This window comes from Pan troglodytes, chromosome 20 (genome assembly GCF_028858775.2).
Source record: "Pan troglodytes isolate AG18354 chromosome 20, NHGRI_mPanTro3-v2.0_pri, whole genome shotgun sequence".
NCBI classification, from domain to species: Eukaryota; Metazoa; Chordata; class Mammalia; order Primates; family Hominidae; genus Pan; species Pan troglodytes.
Genome location: NC_072418.2, coordinates 44,354,172 through 44,374,104, shown reverse-complemented (window position 1 = coordinate 44,374,104; position 19,933 = coordinate 44,354,172). Strand labels below are relative to the sequence as shown.

Genomic DNA, 19,933 nt, shown 5'->3' with positions numbered 1-19,933 from the left:
CCACTGCACTCCAGCCTGGGCGACAGAGACTCCATCTCAAAAAAAAAAAAAAAAAGAAAAGAAAACACCTTAATTCCTTTTCTCCCCACTACAGCCATTCCTACCCAGAATGAACTTCACTTTCCCTACCCAGCTGGGGAAGGGAGTTAAGGGTGGAAAACTAATAATAAAAAGAAGTAGAAGAATCACTTAGGGGTTAAGAGCACAGTCTCTAGCTGGGTGGGTGTGGTGGCTCACGCCTGTGATCTCAACATATTGGGAGGCTGAGGCGTGAGGATCCCTTGAGCCCAGGAGTTCCAGCCTGCAGTGAGCCATGGTTGTGCTACTGCACTTCCGCCTGGGGGACAGAGTGAGACCCTGTCTCTTGGGGGAAGAAAAAAAAAAAAAGCACAGTCTCTGGAATGAGACAGCTTGAGTTTGAATCCCAGTCTGCAGCTATGTGACCTTGGGGCAAATTCCTTAATCTCGGTGCCTCAGTTTCTCATCTATTAAACGGGTATAATAATAGTATACGGTTGTGAGGTTTAAATGTCTTCATCTTTGTAAAGTGCTTTAAATAGCATCTGGTAAATAGCGCTGTTTTGTGGTTTTTTGTTGTTGTTGTTTTTGAGACAGAGTCTTACTCTGTCACCCAGGCTGGAGTGCAGTGGCGCAATCTCGGCACACTATAACCTCTGCCTCTCAGGTTCCAGTGATTCTCATGCCTCAACCTCCCAAGTAGCTGGGATTACAGGCGTCCGGCACCATGCCTGGCTAATTTTTGTATTTTTAGTAGAAACGGGGGTTCACCGTGTTGGCCAGGCTGGTCTCGAACTCCCGACCTCAAGTAATCAATCCACCTCGGCCTCCCAAAGTGCTGGGATTACAGGCGTGAGCCACTGCGCCCAGCCAGCACTCTTAGACGTATACATGATTGAGTGACCAGTGTATGCAGAATTGGTGCCACATGGCTTGACCTGGGTCATCTAATTTCCCACTATAATACTGGAATGGGTTCTAGAGTCACTCTGTCTTGTCTTACACCTGGCTCAGAGAGAGGAATTCACTTGCCCAAGGTTACACAGCGCTTAAATTAGGAGAGTCTGTGTGGGAATGCAGGGAGCTTAATGTTATTGCTGTTTTTCAAAGAATAACAGGAAACTGACATTCAGAAAGAGGGTGTTAACTGCCCATGGTCACACAGCCAAGAGGCAGCAGAGGCACTATCTGAGTCCAAAGCCTGTGCCTTTGATCCTTACTCTGCATTTTAGGGGCTCTTGCATTTGGGGCAAGGAAGGCCAGAGCAAACAGAGTGGTTCCCCTTGGTGCCAGCCTTAGTCGACTTGAGAGATGATGCTACATGAGAGAGGAATGTGGTTAGGACCTATTTTACAGAGGAGGAAACAAACCCAGGGGGAGAAACCACTTCCTCAAGGTCACACAGCTAAAAAGTATCACAGTCAGGGCTGGGCCTGGTGGCTCACACCTGTAATCCCAGCACTTTGGGAGGCCGAGGCGGGTGGATCACGAGGTCAGGAGATCGAGACCATCCTGGCCAACATGGTGAAACCCCATCTCTACTAAAAATACAAAAATTAGCTGGGCATGGTGGCATGCGCCTTTAGTCCCAGCTGCTCGGGAGGCTGAGGCAGGAGAATTGCTTGAACCCCGGAGGCGGAGGTTGCAGTGAGCAGAGATTGCGCCACTGCACTCCAAGCCTGGGTGACAGAGCGAGGCTCCGTCTCAAAAAAAAAAATAAATTCATTTAAATAAATAAATAAATAAATAAATAAAAGGTATCAGAGACTGACTCCACCCCAGAGCTGTCAGCTCCAAAACTCCTAGAGTTGGGAGCACCAGCTCCCCTCACCTCTGCCAAACCCCTGATCGCCTCCCTTCATTTCTCCCTGCTAGAAATCTATGACAAGTTCAAGCAGAGTACACACAGCATATATATGTTCTTCAACACATCAGAGCTCCGAGAAGCGGTACCTGAACCCGTGTTGCTCTCCCGGGCAGAGCTGCGTCTGCTGAGGCTCAAGTTAAAAGTGGAGCAGCACGTGGAGCTGTACCAGGTGAGGACATGAGCCAGAAGGAAGGTCAGGGCATGGGCTGGAGAGGGTGAGCTGTGACCAGGGGGGTGGCTGTGGGTCGGCTGGTTACAAGGTCCACCTAGATGGTCCCTGAAGGATAGAAGAACACAAACCATACAATCCTAGAACTCTTTTTTTTTTTTTGAGACAGTGTCTCGCTCTGTTGCCAAGCTGGAGTGCAGTGGTACGACCTCAGCTCACTGCAATCTCCGCCTCCTGGGTTCCAGTGATTCTCCTGCCTCAGCCTCCCAAGTAGCTGGGATTACAGGTGTGCGCCACCACGCCCAGCTAATTTTTGTATTTTTGGTAGAGATGGGGTTTTACCATGTTGGCCAGGATGGTCTCGATCTCCTGACCTCGTGATCCACCTGCCTCGGTCTCCCAAAGTGCTCAGATTACAGGCGTGAGCCACTGCGCCTGGCCTCTTTTTTTTTTTTTTTTTTTTTTTTTTGAGATGGAGTCTTGCTCTGTCACCCAGGCTGCAGTACAATGGCGTGATCTCGGCTCACTGCAACCTCCGCCTCCTGGGTTCAAGTGATTCTCCTGCCTCAGCCACCCGAGTAGCTGGGATTACAGGCATGTGCCAACACGCTGGGCTAATTTTTGTATTTTTAGTAGAGACAGAGTTTTATCATGTTGGCCAGGCTTGTCTCAAACTCCTGCCCTCAAGTGATTCTCCTACCTGAGCCTCCCAGAGTGCTGGGATTACAGGTGTGAGCCACTGCACCTGGAACCTAGAGCACTTTTAAATGTTCAGACTCTTTGCATCCTAGGATGTTAAACACTTAGAAGGCTGGAATCTTAGGAGTTGGACTCTTTAAGGACACAGGATTCTTGAAAGTTGGAATCTCTGAAAAGGTTGGGGGCTCTAGAATCATTCTGTCCAATATGACAGCCACTAGTCACATTTAGCTTGATTAAAATTTAAATTGTTTAAAATTAAATTAAAAATTTAGGGCCAGCCATAGTGGCTCACACCTCTAATCCCAGCACTTTGGGAAGCCGAGGCAGGCAGATTGCTTGAGCCCAGGAGTCCGAGACCAGTCTGGGCAACATGTTGAAACTTCGTCTCTACAAAAAATACTAAAATTAGCCTGTTATGGTGATGCGTGCCTCTAGTCCCAGCTACTCAGTAGTCTGAGGTGGGAGGATTGATTGAGCCCAGGAGGTCGAGGCTGTAGTGAACTGTGATTGCACCACTGCACTCCAGCCTGGGTGATGGAGCGAGACCGTCTCAAAAATATAGATATATAGGCCAGGCGTGGTGGCTCATGCCTGCAATCCCAGCACTTTGGGAGGCCAGGGTGGGTGGATCACTTGAGGTCAGGAGTTCAAGACCAGCCTGGCCAACATGACGAAACTCCATCTCTACTAAAAATACAAAAATTAGCCAGGTGTGGTGGCGGGCGCCTGTAATCCCAGCTACTTGGGAGGCTGAGGTGGGAGAATCGCTTGACCCCAGGAGGTGGAGACTGCAGTGAGCGGAGATCATACCACTGCACTCCAGCCTGGGCAACAGAGCGAGACTCTGTCTCAAAAAAATAAAAATGAAAAAGAAATCCTCATTCTCACTGGCCATATTTCTAGTACTCTATAGTCACATGTGGTTAGCAGCTACTATTTTGGATGTTGCAGATAAAGCACATTTCCAGAAAGTTCTTTAGGACAGCACTGCTCTAGAAGATAGGGAGCTTCCAAGAGGACTGGGGCATCTGGAAGGGCTGGAGGCTCTAGCAGTTTCTATGAGCTAGAATCCATATCAGAGGGAATGTTAACTCATAGGATGGTAGATTTCAGACTTTCACAGTGAGAGAACTTTGTCCTATGTTAGCTTGGCTTCTTGGAGTCTGGGGAATTCAGCTTTATTCTGCAGTCCCTGGAGTGGACTATCCAGCCCCAGAAAATTCTTCTTTTTTGTGTGTGTGTGTGTGATGGAGTTTTGCTCCTGTTGCCCAGGCTGGAGTGCAATGGCACCATCTTGGCTCACCACAACCTTTGCTTCCTGGGTTCAAGCGATTCTCCTGCCTCAGCCACCCGAGCAGGTGGGATTACAGGCATGCACCACCACGCCTAGCTAATTTTGTATTTTTAGTAGAGACGGTGTTTCTCCATATTGGTCAGGCTGGTCTCGAACTTCTGACCTCTGGTGATCCACCCTCCTCGGCCTCCCAAAGTGCTGGGATTACAAGCGTGAGCGACTGTGCCCGGCCCAGAAAATTATTCTACACAGATGTTGGGTACCTGCAGCATCTAGGTGCGGCATGGCAGACTCTTGGGTTTATAGAACATTAGTCTTCTAAAGCTTCTCAGGCTCTAGAAGTGGAAATCTTGGGATATTATCAAACATTTGAATCACAAAATGACTTTTTTTTTTTTTTTGAGACAGAGTTTCACTCTGTCACCCTGGCTAGAGTGTAGTGGTGCAATCTCGGCTCACTGCAACCTCTGTGTCTTGGGTTCAAGTGATTCTCCTGCCTCAGCCTCCTGAGTAGCTGGGATTACAGGCGTGTGCCACCACGCCTGGCTAATTTTTGTATTTTTAGTAGAGACGAGGTTTCACTTTGTTGGCCAGGCTGGTCTTGAACTCCTGACCTCAGGTGATCCACCCACCTTGGCCTCCCAAAGTGCTGGGATAACAGGCGTGAGCCACCGTGCCCAGCCGGAATCATTAGAAATGACTTCTAAGTTACTGAGAATTCAGGGTGTCAAATTTGCAGAACCGTATGCTCAGCAAACCCCAGAATGTTTGCAGCAGAATTTTATTTTATTTATTATTATTATTTTGAGACGAAGTCTCGTCCTGTCGCCCAGGCTGGAGTGCAGTGGCGCGATCTTGGCTCACTGCAGTCTGTGTCTCCCGGGCTCAAGCAATTCTCCTGCCTCAGCCTCCCAAATAGTGGCGACTACAGGCGTGTGCCACCATGCCTGGCTAATTTTTGTATTTTTAGTAGAGATGGGGTTTCACTATGTTGGCCAGGCTGGTCTTGAACTCCTGACCTCAAGTGATCCACCCACCTTGGGCTCCCAAAGTGCTGGGATTACAGGCGTGAGCCACTGCGCCTGGCCCAGAATGTTAGCAGCAGAATTTTAGCATTGTGGGCTGTCCACGCTGAGTGGGGCTTAGCATTTCACCAATGAGGAAACAGGCCTCGAGAAGGCAAGAAAACACCTTCGGCTGAGCTGTGTGAAGGTGACTTGACTGCAGCCTGAGCTTTTTCTCCACCCCTCCTCTCATGGGTACTGTGGGGGAGGATGGGTGCCACAGGACCACACAGGTGGCTGTCTGAGAGGGTAGTGCCTGGGAACTTTCTGGAAGCCTGTTTGGGGAAGCAGATGGGGTGAAGGATTCAGTTAGTATATGTGGGGGCGTGACACCATCTACCCACTGTCTCTCTCCTGCCTTCATCATCCTCTAGAAATACAGCAACAATTCCTGGCGATACCTCAGCAACCGGCTGCTGGCACCCAGCGACTCGCCAGAGTGGTTATCTTTTGATGTCACCGGAGTTGTGCGGCAGTGGTTGAGCCGCGGAGGTGAGGATTACTTGTGTGTCCCACCCCTGTTTCTCACTGGGGTCCACCCCATTGTTTGTCCTGGGGTCACTTTGCCTAGGACCCCTCTCCGCCCCATACTGGTGTGAAAGTGCTGAGACCTGGCTCCCCTCTGTGGCATGGAAACTTGAGTGATTGGCTAATCTGTTTCCTGAGCACCTCTCTGCCCTGCCCTGTGATGGCTGATGCTAAGGACACAGCAATGACCAAAACAGCCCCATCCTTGCCCTCACAGAGCTCATATAGTCCATTGGCTAGGTAGCTGGGGAACAGACCTGTAAGGCAGTGATGACCCAGAGTGGGTGGGACTGGGATGGGGAGCCCAAAGGAGGTACGTGACCCAGCCCAGAATCAGGGAGGGCTTCCTGGAGGAGGGACACCATAGCTGATGTTGAAGGGATGAGTAGAATGGTCAGGAAAAGGAGAGGTGTAAGAGTATTCTGGGGCTGGGCACGGTGGCTTATGCCTATAATCCCAGCACTTTTGAAGGCCAAGGAGGATGGATCACTGGAGCTCAGGAGTTTGAGAGCAGCCTGGGCAACATGGCGAAACCCGGTCTCTACACAAAAATACAAAAATTAGCCATGCATGCTGTTACGTGCCTGTAGTTCCAGCTGCTTGGGAGACTGAGGTGGGAGAATCACCTGAGCCTGGGAGGTCGAGGCTGCAGTGAGCCATAATCACACTACTGCAATCCAGCCTACATGAAAGAGTGAGATCCCATCTCAAAAAAAAAAAAAAAAAAAAAAAACGATTCCAGGCAAAGGGAACAGCCTGTGCAAAGGCCTGGAGGCCAGGGAGAGCCTAACTCATTTGATCTGTCCAGGAGATGATCGTCCAGAGGCCAGGGAGAGCCTAACTCATTTGATCTGTCCAGGAGATGATTGTCTCTGTCTGGTTCCTGGCAGGGCCCATGGTGCCCCTATCTCTCTCCCTCACCTCCCTCTCATTTATGCTTTTATTCAATAATTGCCCACAGGTTCCTGCTGTGTGCCTGGCCCTGTGCTGGGTGGTGTGGGGGACATAGTGATAACCAAGACAGCCCTCAGTTCTGCCCTCATGGGGCCCACAGTCACTTCTGGACACCTAAGAGATCTTGTCAAGGCCCCACCAGGCAGGAATGACCTAGAATGATCAAGGATGGGATGGGGAGGCACCAGCAGGGAGGACAAGGCCGGGACAGGGAGGCATGCAGGATGGGGGAACGCCCTAAGTGCTGTTGGGAGCCCAGAGAAGGCACCTGGACCCGTCTGGGGAGTCTAGGAGGGCTTGCTGGGTGAGGGTGATTGTGTGGAGACTCACAGGATAAATAGTAGTTTGGCCACATGAAAAAATAGGGATTAGGGGGCCTGGCCCGGTGGCTCACGCCTGTAATCCCAGCACTTTGAGAGGCCGAGGTGGGTGGATCACCTGAGATCGGGAGTTCGAGACCAGCCTGACCAACATGGAGAAACCCCGTCTCTACTAAAAATACAAAATTAGTTGGGCGTGGTGATGCACGCCTGTAATCCCAGCTACTCGGGAGGCTGAGGCAGGAGAATTGCTTGAACCCAGGAGGTGGAGGTTTCAGTAAGCCAAGATCGTGCCATTGCACTCCAGCCTGGGCAACAACAGTGAAACTCTGTCTCAAAAAAAAAAAAAGAAAAGAAAAAGAAAAAATAGGGATTAGGGAGCAGGTGGGCACTGGGAGGAGTGTCCTGGGCTGTTCGACAAAGGCCTAGAAGGAGCTCATCTGTCTTGGTCAATGCTGAGTCCCAAGCACACAGCACAGGCTTTGGCACATTGTAGGAGCTTAGAAAACATCATTCACTCATTCATTCAAGAGATTGATGCTGGCCGGGTGCAGTGGCTCATGCCTGTAATTCCAGCACTTCGGGAGGCCAGGGCAGGAGGATTGCTTGAGCCCAGCCTGGGCAACATAGTGAGACCTCTGTCTCTACAGAGAATTTAAAAAGTAGCCGTGTAGGCCGGATGCAGTGGCTCAAGCCTGTAATCCCAGCACTTTGGGATGCCAAGGCTGGCGGATCACCTGAGGTCAGGAGTTTGAGACCAGCCTGGCCAGCATGGTGAAACCCCATCTCTACTAAAAATACAAAAAATTAGCCGGGTGTGGTGGTGCACGCCTGTTATCCCAGCTACTTGGGAGGCTGAGGCAGGAGAATCGTTTGAACCTGGGAGGTGGAGGTTGCAGTGAGCTGATATCACGCCACTGAACTCCAGCCTGGGCAACAGAGCCAGACTCCATCTCAAAAAAAAAAAAAAAAAAAATTAGCCATGCGTGGTAGCACGCGCCTGTGGTCCCAGCTACTCAGGAGGCTGAGATGGGAGGATTGCTTGGGCCTGGGAGGTTGAGGCTGCGAGACCTTGTCTCAAAAAAAAAAGAAAAAAAAAAAGAGAACTGCAGTGAGAGGGCAGAGTGGGGTGGGTGGGGGAGGCAGGAAGGAACCCCCTGGGGTTTGCTCCTTCCTTCCTCTTCCTCCAGGGGCTGGGTGAGCTGCACTCTCAGACTGGCTTCCCTCTCGCCACTCCTACAGGGGAAATTGAGGGCTTTCGCCTTAGCGCCCACTGCTCCTGTGACAGCAGGGATAACACACTGCAAGTGGACATCAACGGTGAGGCCTGCTTCCCTGGCCATGCCCAACTGTGACGTGTGTGCGTGTGTGCGTTCCCATCTGCCCCACGCCCCACTTATCTATCCCTCTGAGAGTGTGTGTGTATGTCCCCTATCCCCTGACTCCCACACCAAAGCAGGGTTCACTACCGGCCGCCGAGGTGACCTGGCCACCATTCACGGCATGAACCGGCCTTTCCTGCTTCTCATGGCCACCCCGCTGGAGAGGGCCCAGCATCTGCAAAGCTCCCGGCACCGCCGAGCCCTGGACACCAACTATTGCTTCAGGTGAGCCTTGTAGCCTGGATGGAAGCCTTCCAGGCTGGGGGCATGACTGCCGTCTGCTGACCAGGTGCTCCAGGTTGGACACCTGGCTGCTGCTGTGCTTGGGCTGAGCATCTGTCTCCTTTAGCTTGGAGGGCTCAGGGGATGAGGTCTGGGTGTAAGAACCAGGAGTCTTGTGCCAGGCGCGGTGGCTCACGCCTGTAATCCCAACACTTTGGGAGGCTGAGGCAGGTGGATCACCTGAGGTGAGGAGTTTGAGACCTGTCTGGCCAACATGGTGAAACCCGTCTCTACTAAAAATCCAAAAATTAGCCAGGCGTGGTGGGCGCCTATAATCCCAGCTACAAAAAACAAAAAAAGACCTGGGAGTCTTGTAATGTTGGGATCAGGTTCCTTTTTTTTTTTTTTTTTTTTTTTTTGAGACAGTCTCGCTCTGTCACCTGGGCTGGAGTGCAGTGGCGCTATCTTGATTCACTGCAAGCTCCACCTCCCGGGTTCACGCGATTCTCCTGTCTCAGCCTCCCGAGTAGCTAGGACTACAGGCACGTGCCACCACGCCCAGCTAATTTTTTTGTATTTTTAGTAGAGACGGGGTTTCACTGTGTTAGCCAGGATGGTCTCCATCTCCTGACCTCGTGATCCACCCACCTCAGCCTCCCAAAGTGCTGGGATTACAGGCGTGAGCCAACGCGCCCGGCCTAATTTTTTGTATCTTTAGTAGAGACTGGGTTTCACCGTGTTAGCCAGGATGGTCTTGATCTCCTGACCTCGTGATCCGCCTGCCTCAGCCTCCCGAAGTGCTGGGATTACAGGCATGAGCCACCACGCCCAGCCTTGCTTTCTTGCTGGAGTGTTGGAATCACAGAATGTTAGAAAGTTGAACCCTGTGATTGTTGGAATTCAAAGTTGGAAGGTCACTATCTTGAATCCCTAAATTGTTGGCAGGTTGAGGTTCTAGAATGCTGGGATTCTAGAATGCTAGAATTTGGTGTTAATTACTGAAATGGAAAATGTCGGACTCAAGGAAAGCTGAAACATTGGAATCCTAGAATTTGGGGATTCAAAATGGGAAGATGGCCCATGTGGAATTCCTGCACCACTGGCCAATTGTGGATACCAGTGTTGGCAGATTGGAGTCCTTGAATATTGGGCTCACAGTGGTAGAATTCTGTTTTGAAATATTCACATCCACAAATGTTGGAGTTGGAGAAAGCAGAATATTGGTATCTCAGCATGTTGGAACTCAGTGTTGGAATGTTAGAATATTAGAATGCTGGGATTTTATTAATAGAAAGTGGCAGCAGGCTGGGCGCGGTGGCTCACACCTATAATTCCAGCACTTTGGGAGGCTGAGGTGGGCGGATCCCTGAGGTCAGGAGTTCAAGACCAGCCTGGCCAACATGGTGAAACCCCATCTCTATTAAAAATACAAAAATTAGCCAGATGTGGTGGCTGGCACCTGTAATCCCAGCTACTCGGCTGGGATTACGGCTATCCAGGTACCCAGGCTGGGGCAGGAGAATCACTGGAACCTCGGGGGTGGAGGTTGCAGTGAACCGAGATCGCGCCACTGCACCACTCCGGCCTGGGCAATGATGCGAGACTCCATCTAAAAAAAAAAAAAAGAAAGAAAAGAAAGAAAGAAAGTGTCAGTTTGAACCTCTTGAGTGATGGCTCAGAACTTTGGAATGTTGGGATGCAATACTGGCATACTGGAATTCAGGAATGCCAAGATCCTCAAAGGTTGGAAAGGGGGAATCCTAGAGAGTTGAAGATGCTGTCAGAATGTTAGAATCGTAAGATGCTGGAATGCTAATACTGCAATCTAAGAAAGCTGAAATGTTGGATTCCTAGAAAGTTGAAATGGAGAGTTAGAATGTTGTAAATTTAGAGTGATCATCTGACCTTATTCCTCCCTTGCTTAAAATATTTTGGTCCTGTCTCTGGGCTTTGTTACCTGCTGTTTCCCTGCCAGAAAATCAGCCCTGCTCCCAGGCTCCTTCACCACCAGATCTTAGCGCCATCAGCCCAGCAACCCTGTCAATGAACAAATTGAGGTCTTTTTTGAGACAGAGTCTCGCTCTGTTGCCCAGGCTGGAGTGCAGTGGCGTGATCTCGGCTCACTGCAACCTCCGCCTCCCAGGTTCAAGTGATTCTCCTGCCTCAGCCTCCTGAGTAGCTGGGATTACAGGCGTGTGCCACCACACCCGGCTAATTTTTGTTTTTTTTTTAGTAGAGACTGGGTTTCACCATGTTGGTCAGGCTGGTCTCGAACTCCTGACCTCGTGGTCCACCCGCCTCGGCCTCCCAAAGTGCTGGGATTACAGGCATGAACCACTGCGCCCGGCCACAAATTGAGGTCTTGAGTGCCAACAGCTCCTGACATTACAAAGGGAGATAGCCAGCCATGTCAGCCTCCGTTGGAGGGTGACCCAATGTTGCCTAGGAAGTCTTGGCAAAAAATCAAACCTGAAGGCCAGGTGCAGTGGCTCATGCCTGTAATCCCAGCACTTTGGGAGGCCAAGGCAGGCAGATCGCTTGAGCTTAGGAGTTCAAGACCAGCTTGTGCAACATGTTAAAACTCTGCCTCTGTACAAGAAATACAAAAAAACTAGCTGGCTGGGTGGTGTGTGCCTGTAGTCCCAGCTACTTGGGAGGCTGAGGCAGGAGTGCTTGAGCCTAGGAGGTTGTGGCTGCAGTCAGCCAGGATCACGCCACTGCATTTCAGGACAGAGCAGGACCTTGTCTCAGGAAAAAAAAAAAAAAAAAAAAATCAAACCTGAATCTGATCAGGACTGTAGATCCTAACAGTTTTCTAGAAAGACAGGAACAGAGGAAATGGTCAGCAAAACTCAGACTGCAAGAAACCTCACCCAGTTTCTTCATCAAATACAATGCAAAGAAGGGGAAAGCACACACACACACACACACACGTACCCCCCATGCAGCCAAAAATTCACATACAAGTTTTGACTCCCCAAAAACTTAACTATTAATAGCCTACTGTGGACTGGAATTCTGCTTTATCCATAACATAAACAGTTGATTAATACTTTTTTTTTTTTTTTGGAGACAGAGCCTCTGTCATTCAGGCTGGAGTGCAGTGGCGTGGTCTCGGCTCACTGCAGCTTCTGCCTCCCGGGTTCAAGTGATTCTCTTGCTTCAGCCTCCCGAGTAGCTGGGACCACAGGTGCCCACCGCCACGCCCAGCTAATTTTTTGTATTTTAGTAGAGATGGGGTTTCACCGTGTTGCCCAGGCTGGTCTTGAACTCCTGAGGTCAGGCAATCCGCCCACCTCAGCCTCCCAAAGTGCTAGGATTACAGGCATGAGCCACTGCTCCCGGCCGAATAATCCATATTTTGCATGTTTTATGTATTATGTCCTATATCCCTTTTTTTTTTTTTTTTTTTGAGACGGAGTTTCGCTGTTGTCACTCAGGCTGGAGTGTAATGGCACAATCTCAGCTCACTGCAACCTCCACCTCCCAGGGGTTCAAGCAATTCTCCTGCTTCAGCCTCCTGAGTAGTTGGGATTATAGGCACCTGCCACCATGCCCGGCTAACTTTTGTATTTTTAGTAGAGGTGGGGTTTCACCATGTTGGCCAGGCTGGTCTTGAACTCCTGACCTCAAGTGATCTACCCGCCTCAGCCTCCCAAAGTGCTGGGATTGCAGGGGTGAGCCACCGCACCCGGCCGTCTTCTTTGTTTTTTTTGAGACAGAGTCTAGCTGTGTCGCCCAGGCTGGAGTGCAGTGAAGTGATCTCAGCTCACTGCAACCTCCGCCTCCCAGGTTCAAGCAATTCTCCTGCCTCAGTCTCCCAAATAGCTGTGATTTCAGGTGTCCGCCATCGCACCCGGGTAATTTTTGTATTTTCAGTAGAGACGGGGTTTCACCATGTTGGCCAGGCTGGTCTTGAACTCCTGACCTCAGGTGATCCATCAGCCTCGGCCTCCCAAAGTGCTGGCCTTACAGGCTTGAACCACTGCTCCCGGCCTATGCCTGCATTTTAAAAATAAGATAGAGAAAAGAAAATGTCCTTAAGAAAATCATAAGGAAGAGGAAGTATATTTTCCATTCATTGAGTGGAAGTGGCTTATCATAAAGGTCTTCATGTTGAGTAGGCTGAGGAGGAGGAAGGAAAGGTGTTGGTCTTGCTGTCTCAGGGCAGAGGTGGAAGAAAAATTCACCTGTAAGTGGTGAATTTTGTAAGGGGACCCATGTAGTTCAAACCCATGTCCAAGGGTCAGTCTATATATAGTTGACCCTGAATATATATACAGAGAGAGAGAGAGATGATTTTGTAGATTTTGAAAAAAGTCCTAAGAGAGGCCAGGTATGGTAGCTCACGCCCGTAATCCCAGCACTTTGGGAGGCTGAGGCAGGTGGATCACTTGAGGTCAGGAGTTGGAGACCAGCCTGGCCAACATGGTGAAACCCTGTCTGTACTAAAAATACAAAAATCAGGCCAGCTGTCGTGGCTCACACCTGTAATCCCAGCACTTTGGGAGGCCAAGGTGGGTGGACCACCTGAGGTCAGGAGTTCGAGACCAGTCTGGCCAACGTGGTGAAACCTCCTCTCTACCAAAAATTCAAAAATGAGCCAGGCGTGGTGGCGGGCCCTGTAATCCCAGCTACTCTTGAGGCTGAGGCAGGAGAACTGCTTGAACCCAGGAAGTGGAGGTTGCAGTGAGCCGAGATCGTGCCATTGCACTCCAGCCTGGGCAACAAGAGTGAGACTCCCGTCTCAAAAAAATAAATAAATAATTAAAAATACAAAAATTAGCAGGGTATGGTGGCAGGCGCCTGTAGTCTTAGCTACTTGGGAGACTGAGGCAGGAGAATCACTTGAACCTGGGAGGCACAGGTTGCAGTGACCCGAGATTGCACCACTTCACTGCATCCTGGGTGACAGAGACTCCATCTCAAAAATTAAAAAAAAAAAAAAATCCTAAGAGACATATCAACCAATTGCAATGTGTAGACCTTAGTTGAATCTTTATTTACACAGGCTTAAAAAAAAAAGATATTTATGAGACAGTTGGGTAAATGTGAACTCTGTCTAGAGATTCCTCTAGATATCAAGGAATTGTTAATTTTCTTACATGGTATTGTGACTGTGTTTTAAAGTAGTCTTAATTAGAGATACATTTGAAATATTTATGGATGAAGCAACACGGTGGATTGCATGTGCTTTGAGATAAACCATTGTCGGCTGGCTGCAGTGGCTCACAGCTATAATCCCACCACTTTGGGAGGCCAAGGCAGGAGGATTGCTTGAGCCTAAGAGTTGGAGACCAGCCTGGGCAATATGGTGAAACCCCATCTCCCAAAAAAAAAAATTATGAAAAGTAGCTGGGCCTGGTGGTGTGTACCTGTAGTCCCAGCTACTCAGGAGGCTGAGGTGGGAGATTGGCTTGAGCCCCAGGAGCTGGAGGCCACAGCGAGCTGTGATTGCACCACTGCACTCCAGCCTGGGTGACAGAGTGAGATCCTGTCTCAAAAAAAAAAAAAAAAAAAAAAAAAAAAAAAAAAAAAAAAAAAAAAAGATAGTGGATAGGGGTAGAGATGCAATGGAAATTGGCCATGAGTTGGTCATTGTGGAAGCTGCTTTTGTGTACATTTGAAACTTTCTAGCTGGACGCGGTGGCTCACACCTGTAATCCCAGCACTTTGGAAGGCTGAGGCGGGTGGATCACATGAGGTCAGGAGTTCGAGACCAGCCTGGCCAACATGGTGAAACCCTGTCTCTACTAAAAATGCAGAAAAATTAGCCGGGTATGGTGGTGTGTGCCTGTAATCCCAGCTACTTGGGAGGCTGAGCCAGGAGAATTGCTTGAACTTGGGACATGGAGGTTGCAGTGAGCCAAGATTGCACCACTGCACTCCAGCCTGGGGCAACAGAGCAAAACTCCATCTCAAAAAAAAAAAAAAAAAAAAAAACTTTCATAGGAAAATCTGTTCTTAAGGCAGCTCGAACACTACCTCCTTCCTAACCCCTTTCTCCAACATCCAAGATGGATGTGAGGCCTCTGGGCCTACCCTGGGGCCCTAAGTAGATCTTTGACTCAACAAACAGTCTCTGTTGGGTCTTTTATTTATAAAAAGTTTTGTAGCGACAGGGTCTCACTATGCTCCCCAGGCTGGTCTTAAACTCCTTGGGCTCAAGCGATTCACCGGTCTTGGCTTCCCAAAGTGCTGAGATTACAGGCGTGAGTCACTGCACCTGGCCTAGGTCTTGAGAGACTGGACGGAAGAGGCTTGGCAAGGGCAAGGGCTGTGGGTATCCCAAGGCCCGGTGCAGGGTAGGCCCCGAATGTGTCCTGAAAAAATGAGTCAGAGGATCACCTAGAGGGCTTGTTCAACACGGACTGTTGTTCCCAGTCCTGCACACAATTTCTGATTTCAGTGGCCTGGGGTGCCACTTGAGAATCTGCATTTCCCATAGTTCCCAGGTGATGCTGCCGCTGGTCCTGGGAGCTCACGTGGAGAGCTGCTGACTTGGATAACAGTATCACAGATTGTTCAAATCCTAGGATCTCAGAACCCCAGCTAGGGTTGAACTGCATATTAAAGATGATTCTGAGCCGGGTGCGGTGGCTCATGCCTGTAATCCCAGCACTTTGGGAGGCCGAGGTGGGTGGGTCACCTGAGGTCAGGAGTTTGAGACCAGCCTGGCCAACATGGTGAAACCCAGCCTCTACTAAAAATACAAAAAATTAGCCGGGCATGGTGGCGCATGCCTGTAATCCCAGGTACTTGAGAGGCTGAGGCAGGAGAATTGCTTGAACCCGGGAGACGGAGGTTGCAGTGAGCTGAGATCACACCATCGCACTCCAGCCTGGGCAACAGGAGTGAAACTCCATCTCAAAAAAAAAAAAAAAAGATTCCGGACACTAGTTCTTCCCCTTTTGTGAGTTCAGAACTTCCTGTGAGAAAGTGAAAGCCAGGACTCTTTTTCCCAGAAATACATGCATACATACACACATGTGCATATGATCTCAGGCACTCATGGCCCTCCCTAAGCCTGCCCATGATGGCCCCTTGGCCCTCAGCTTAACACCTTGTTTTATCTAGTAGCTCCTACCTCTGAACAGATGAGGAAACTGAGGTCCAACCAAATTGGGTGGTACGGGCTGAGTTCACAGGGATCTCAGTTTCTTGACTTCCTTCTCAGGCTTCTGTGGCTCTTGGAAAGGCTTTATCTTGCCTCTAGGTTATCCGGTGCCACTTGAAGTTGGGTTCAAGCGATTCTCCTGCCTCAGACTCCCCAGTAGCTGGGATTACAGGTGCCCGCCACCAGGTCCAGCTAATTTTTGAATTTTTAGTAAAGACAGGGTCCTCAAGTCTGCCTGCCCTAGCCTCCCAAAGTGCCGGGATGACAGGCATGAGCCACCGTGCCTGGCTGGCCCCACCAATCTATGAGCAGAGGTTGCAGTGAGCCAAGATTGCACCACTGCACTCCAGCCTGGTTGACGGAGCAAGACTCTGTCTCAAAAAAAAAAAAAAAAAAAAAAAAAAAAAAGGCATTGTCAACTTTTTCTTTTCTTTTCTTTCTTTTTTCTTTTCTTTTCAAGACAGAGTCTCACCCTGTTGCCCTGGGTGGAGTGCAGTGGCACGATCTTGGCTCACTGCAACCTCTGCTTCTTGGGTTCAAGCGGATTCTTGTGCCTCAGCCTCCTGAGTAGCTGGGATTACAGACAAGCACCGCCACACCCAGCTAATTTTTGTATTTTTAGTAGAGACGGGGTTTCGCCATGTTGGTCAGGCTGGTCTCAATCTCCTGACCTCAGGTGATCCACCCGCCTTGGCCTCCCAAAGTGCTGGGATTACAGGCGTGAGCCACTGCACCCGGCCTCTTTGACAGTTCTAAGAAGTAAAATAAACCAGAAGAAGGCAGGCAGAGAGTAATAGATATTGGGAACTGTTATTTTTCCTCTTCTGATTTAAATTCCTTTATTATGGAAAATTTCAAATGTATACAAAAGCAATGAAGATAATGAATGCCCGTAAACTCTCATCCAGCGTCATCGGTGATTAAGATTTTGCCCCATTTCAAATGCAGACATTTTTATATTTTCTTGCATAACTGCAATACCGTATTGCACTAAATGGAACTAACAGTCACTTGGATATTTTGGAAAGGATGGCTCAGAAAGGTATCTCTGAGGAGGTGATGTTCAGTCATGTAACTGATATTTACTAGTACCTACTGCATTCCAGGCACTGCTTTAGGAGTTAAGGGTCCCTGAGTGAAGGACATTTGAGCTAAGGTTTAAATGAAGTGAAGGGGCCAGGTGTGGTGGCTCATGCCAGTAATCCCAATGCTTTGGGAAGCCGAGGCGTGCGGATCGTTTGAGCCCAAGTTTGACACCAGCCTCAGCAACATAGTGAGACCGTGTCTCTAAAAAGAATAACAAATTAAAAAGAATAAATGGGCCAGATGCGGTGGCTCAGGTCTGTAATACCAGCACTTTGGGAGGCTGAGGTGGGCGGATCACAAGGTCAGGAGTTCGAGACCAGCCTGGCCAACATGGTGAAACCCTGTCTCTACTAAAAAGACAAAAAAATTAGCCGGGCATGGTGGCACACGCCTGTAATCCCAGCTACTCGGAAGGCTGAGGCAGGAGAATCGCTTGAACCTGGGAGGCGGAGGTTGCAGTGAGCCGAGATCATGCCACTGCACTCCAGCCTGGGAGACAGAGTGAGACTCTGTCTCAAAAAAAAAAAAAAAAAAAAATTAGAAAAAAAAAAAGAAGAAATGAAGTGAAGGAACAAGCTGGAGTGGGTATCTGTGGGACTAGCAAGGCAGGCAGAGGGAACAGCGGATGCAGGAGCCCCGAAATAAGACTGTCTGAGGAACAGACAGGACGCCGGTGTGGCTGGAGTGGAGTAGGCGTGAGAGAGGGAGTTGAGATCAGCCAGATTTGATAGCACCTTGTGGCTCACGGTGAGGACTTGGGCATTTGCCGTGAGATGGAGCCAGGTTTTGAGCAGAGGAGTGACAAGACAATTTATAGCATGCCCATGGAGGGCAGAGATTTCTGTCTCTTTTTTAAAAAAATTGAAAAAAAATTTTGTAGAGACAGGGTCTTGCACTTTGTTGTCCAGGCTGGCATGCAGTGCTGTTATCATAGTTCACTGCAACCTCGAACTCCTCGACTCCAGCGATCCTCCCACTTCATCCTCCCAAAGTGCTGGGATTAAAGGCGTGAGCCACCATGCCTAGCCTATTTCTATCTGTTTCATTTGTCCTCAGTCCGCAGTAGATCCCAGCCCAGCACACAGTAGTAGTTCAATAAACATTTGTTGTACAAATAGAGCAGATCAGTTTACATGGAGCTGTGTTATTTTGTATGTTCCAGGGTGTGGCATGCCATGATTTATTTAGCCCCCCTGTGGATGGTCATCTGGCTTCTTACAGGCTTGTCTTAAGCATTGCGTGAAATTAATTATTACATTGCTCTTAGCACTGGAGGAAGTGCTTAATCTGTGTTAGTGATTATCATGACTATTTGTGTTGTTATTAACACAGTGGGTGCAAGGGAGACCCAGATGGAGATAGGGCTGGGGGGGCAACCTAGGGTGACACACGCACCTGGGGAGGAGGGGCATGTGGCTTCTATGGTGGTAGCCCCTCCCTGCCCCTGACGCGTCTCTCCTGCCTGCAGCTCCACGGAGAAGAACTGCTGCGTGCGGCAGCTGTACATTGACTTCCGCAAGGACCTCGGCTGGAAGTGGATCCACGAGCCCAAGGGCTACCATGCCAACTTCTGCCTCGGGCCCTGCCCCTACATTTGGAGCCTGGACACGCAGTACAGCAAGGTACGTCTGGCCCACCGGGCTACGAGATGCGCTTGGGGGGAGCCAGGACGGAGGAAGAGGAGAGAGAAAGAGAAGTAAAGTCAGAGAGGTGAGTTGGCAGGATGGGGAGAAAGAGAGGGATGGGGTGGGGAGGGGAATGAATAAAGAGATGGGGAGAGAGGCAGGAAGCTAGAGAGGGGCTCTGAGCAGGGGCCAGAGGGAGATGAGCTATGAAGACCCACAGAGTGAAGTAACAGAGGGATGGGGGTGAAGGGGAGAAGAGAGACAGGGAGATGGAAGGAAAAAGGCAGAAATGGAGAGACAAAATGAGAGAGACAAATACAGACACAGAGTTAGGCCAAGGAGAGACAAAGACAGATACACAACAAGGCAAGAGGCGAAGATGAGGAGGGACAGAGACTGAGAAAGAAAATCAGGCGGGCGCGGCGGCTCACGATGGTAATACCAACACTTTGGGACGCTGAAGCAGGAGGATCGCTTGAGCCCAGGAGTTCGAGAGTAGCCCGGGCAGCAGACTGAGATCCCATCTCTACCAAAAAAAAAAAAAAAAAAAGCTAGGAGTGGTGGCGCTTGCCTGTGGTTGGAGCTACTCCGGAGGCTGAGGCGGGAGGATGGCTTGCGCTCAGGAGGTTGAGGATGCAGCGAGCCATGATCGCGCCACTATACTCCAACCTGGGTGGCAGAGCGAGACCCAGTCTCAAAACAAAAAGAAAATCAGACAGGTGGGGAGAGACAGAATAAGACAGGATGTTAGAAGATAAGAGAGACCGAATTGGAGATGGGAAGAGGGGATGCGGGGAGAGACGAAGTGAGAGAGGCTGGCGCGGTAGCGGGTGGGGGATGGGGCAGTGGAGGGCCGTTTTCCTCCCTCCACGAGCCCTGAGCCCTGACCCCGCCCGCCGCCCGCAGGTCCTGGCCCTGTACAACCAGCATAACCCGGGCGCCTCGGCGGCGCCGTGCTGCGTGCCGCAGGCGCTGGAGCCGCTGCCCATCGTGTACTACGTGGGCCGCAAGCCCAAGGTGGAGCAGCTGTCCAACATGATCGTGCGCTCCTGCAAGTGCAGCTGAGGTCCCGCCCCGCCCCGCCCCGCCCCGGCAGGCCCGGCCCCACCCCGCCCCCGCTGCCTTGCCCATGGGGGCTGTATTTAAGGACACCCGTGCCCCAAGCCCACCTGGGGCCCCATTAAAGATGGAGAGAGGACTGCGGATCTCTGTGTCATTGGGCGCCTGCCTGGGGTTTCCATCCCTATCGTTCCCCCACTCCCACTCCCTCTCTCTCCCTCTCTGCCTCCTCCTGCCTGTCTGCACTATTCCTTTGCCCCGCATCAAGGCACAGGGGACCAGTGGGGAACACTACTGTAGTTAGATCTATTTATTGAGCACCTTGGGCACTGTTGAAGTGCCTTACATTAATGAACTCATTCAGTCACCATAGCAACACTCTGAGATGCAGGGACTCTGATAACACCCATTTTAAAGGTGAGGAAACAAGCCCAGAGAGGTTAAAGGAGGAGTTCCTGCCCACCAGGAACCTGCTTTAGTGGGGGATAGTGAAGAAGACAATAAAAGATAGTAGTTCAGGCCAGGC

General features: G+C 50.2%; 1 protein-coding gene across 4 annotated transcripts in view; it reads left to right on the top strand.

Annotated features, from left to right (window-relative positions):
* Window positions 1-19,933, top strand: part of TGFB1 (transforming growth factor beta 1) — a 46,789-nt gene that overhangs the window by 3,596 nt on the left and 23,260 nt on the right. The window contains exons 2-7 of one of the 4 annotated variants that reach the window (XM_512687.8): window positions 1,894-2,054; window positions 5,489-5,606; window positions 8,159-8,236; window positions 8,376-8,523; window positions 18,192-18,345; window positions 19,255-19,546. In XM_512687.8, coding sequence (XP_512687.2) covers window positions 1,894-2,054; window positions 5,489-5,606; window positions 8,159-8,236; window positions 8,376-8,523; window positions 18,192-18,345; window positions 19,255-19,413 — 818 coding nt within the window. In that variant the 3' untranslated portion in view covers window positions 19,414-19,546. Of the gene's footprint in view, window positions 1-1,893; window positions 2,055-5,488; window positions 5,607-8,158; window positions 8,237-8,372; window positions 8,524-18,191; window positions 18,346-19,254; window positions 19,547-19,933 lie in introns of those variants that run through there. The other 3 variants (XM_009435655.5, XM_054674102.2, XM_063801723.1) reach the window with 3 other exon arrangements.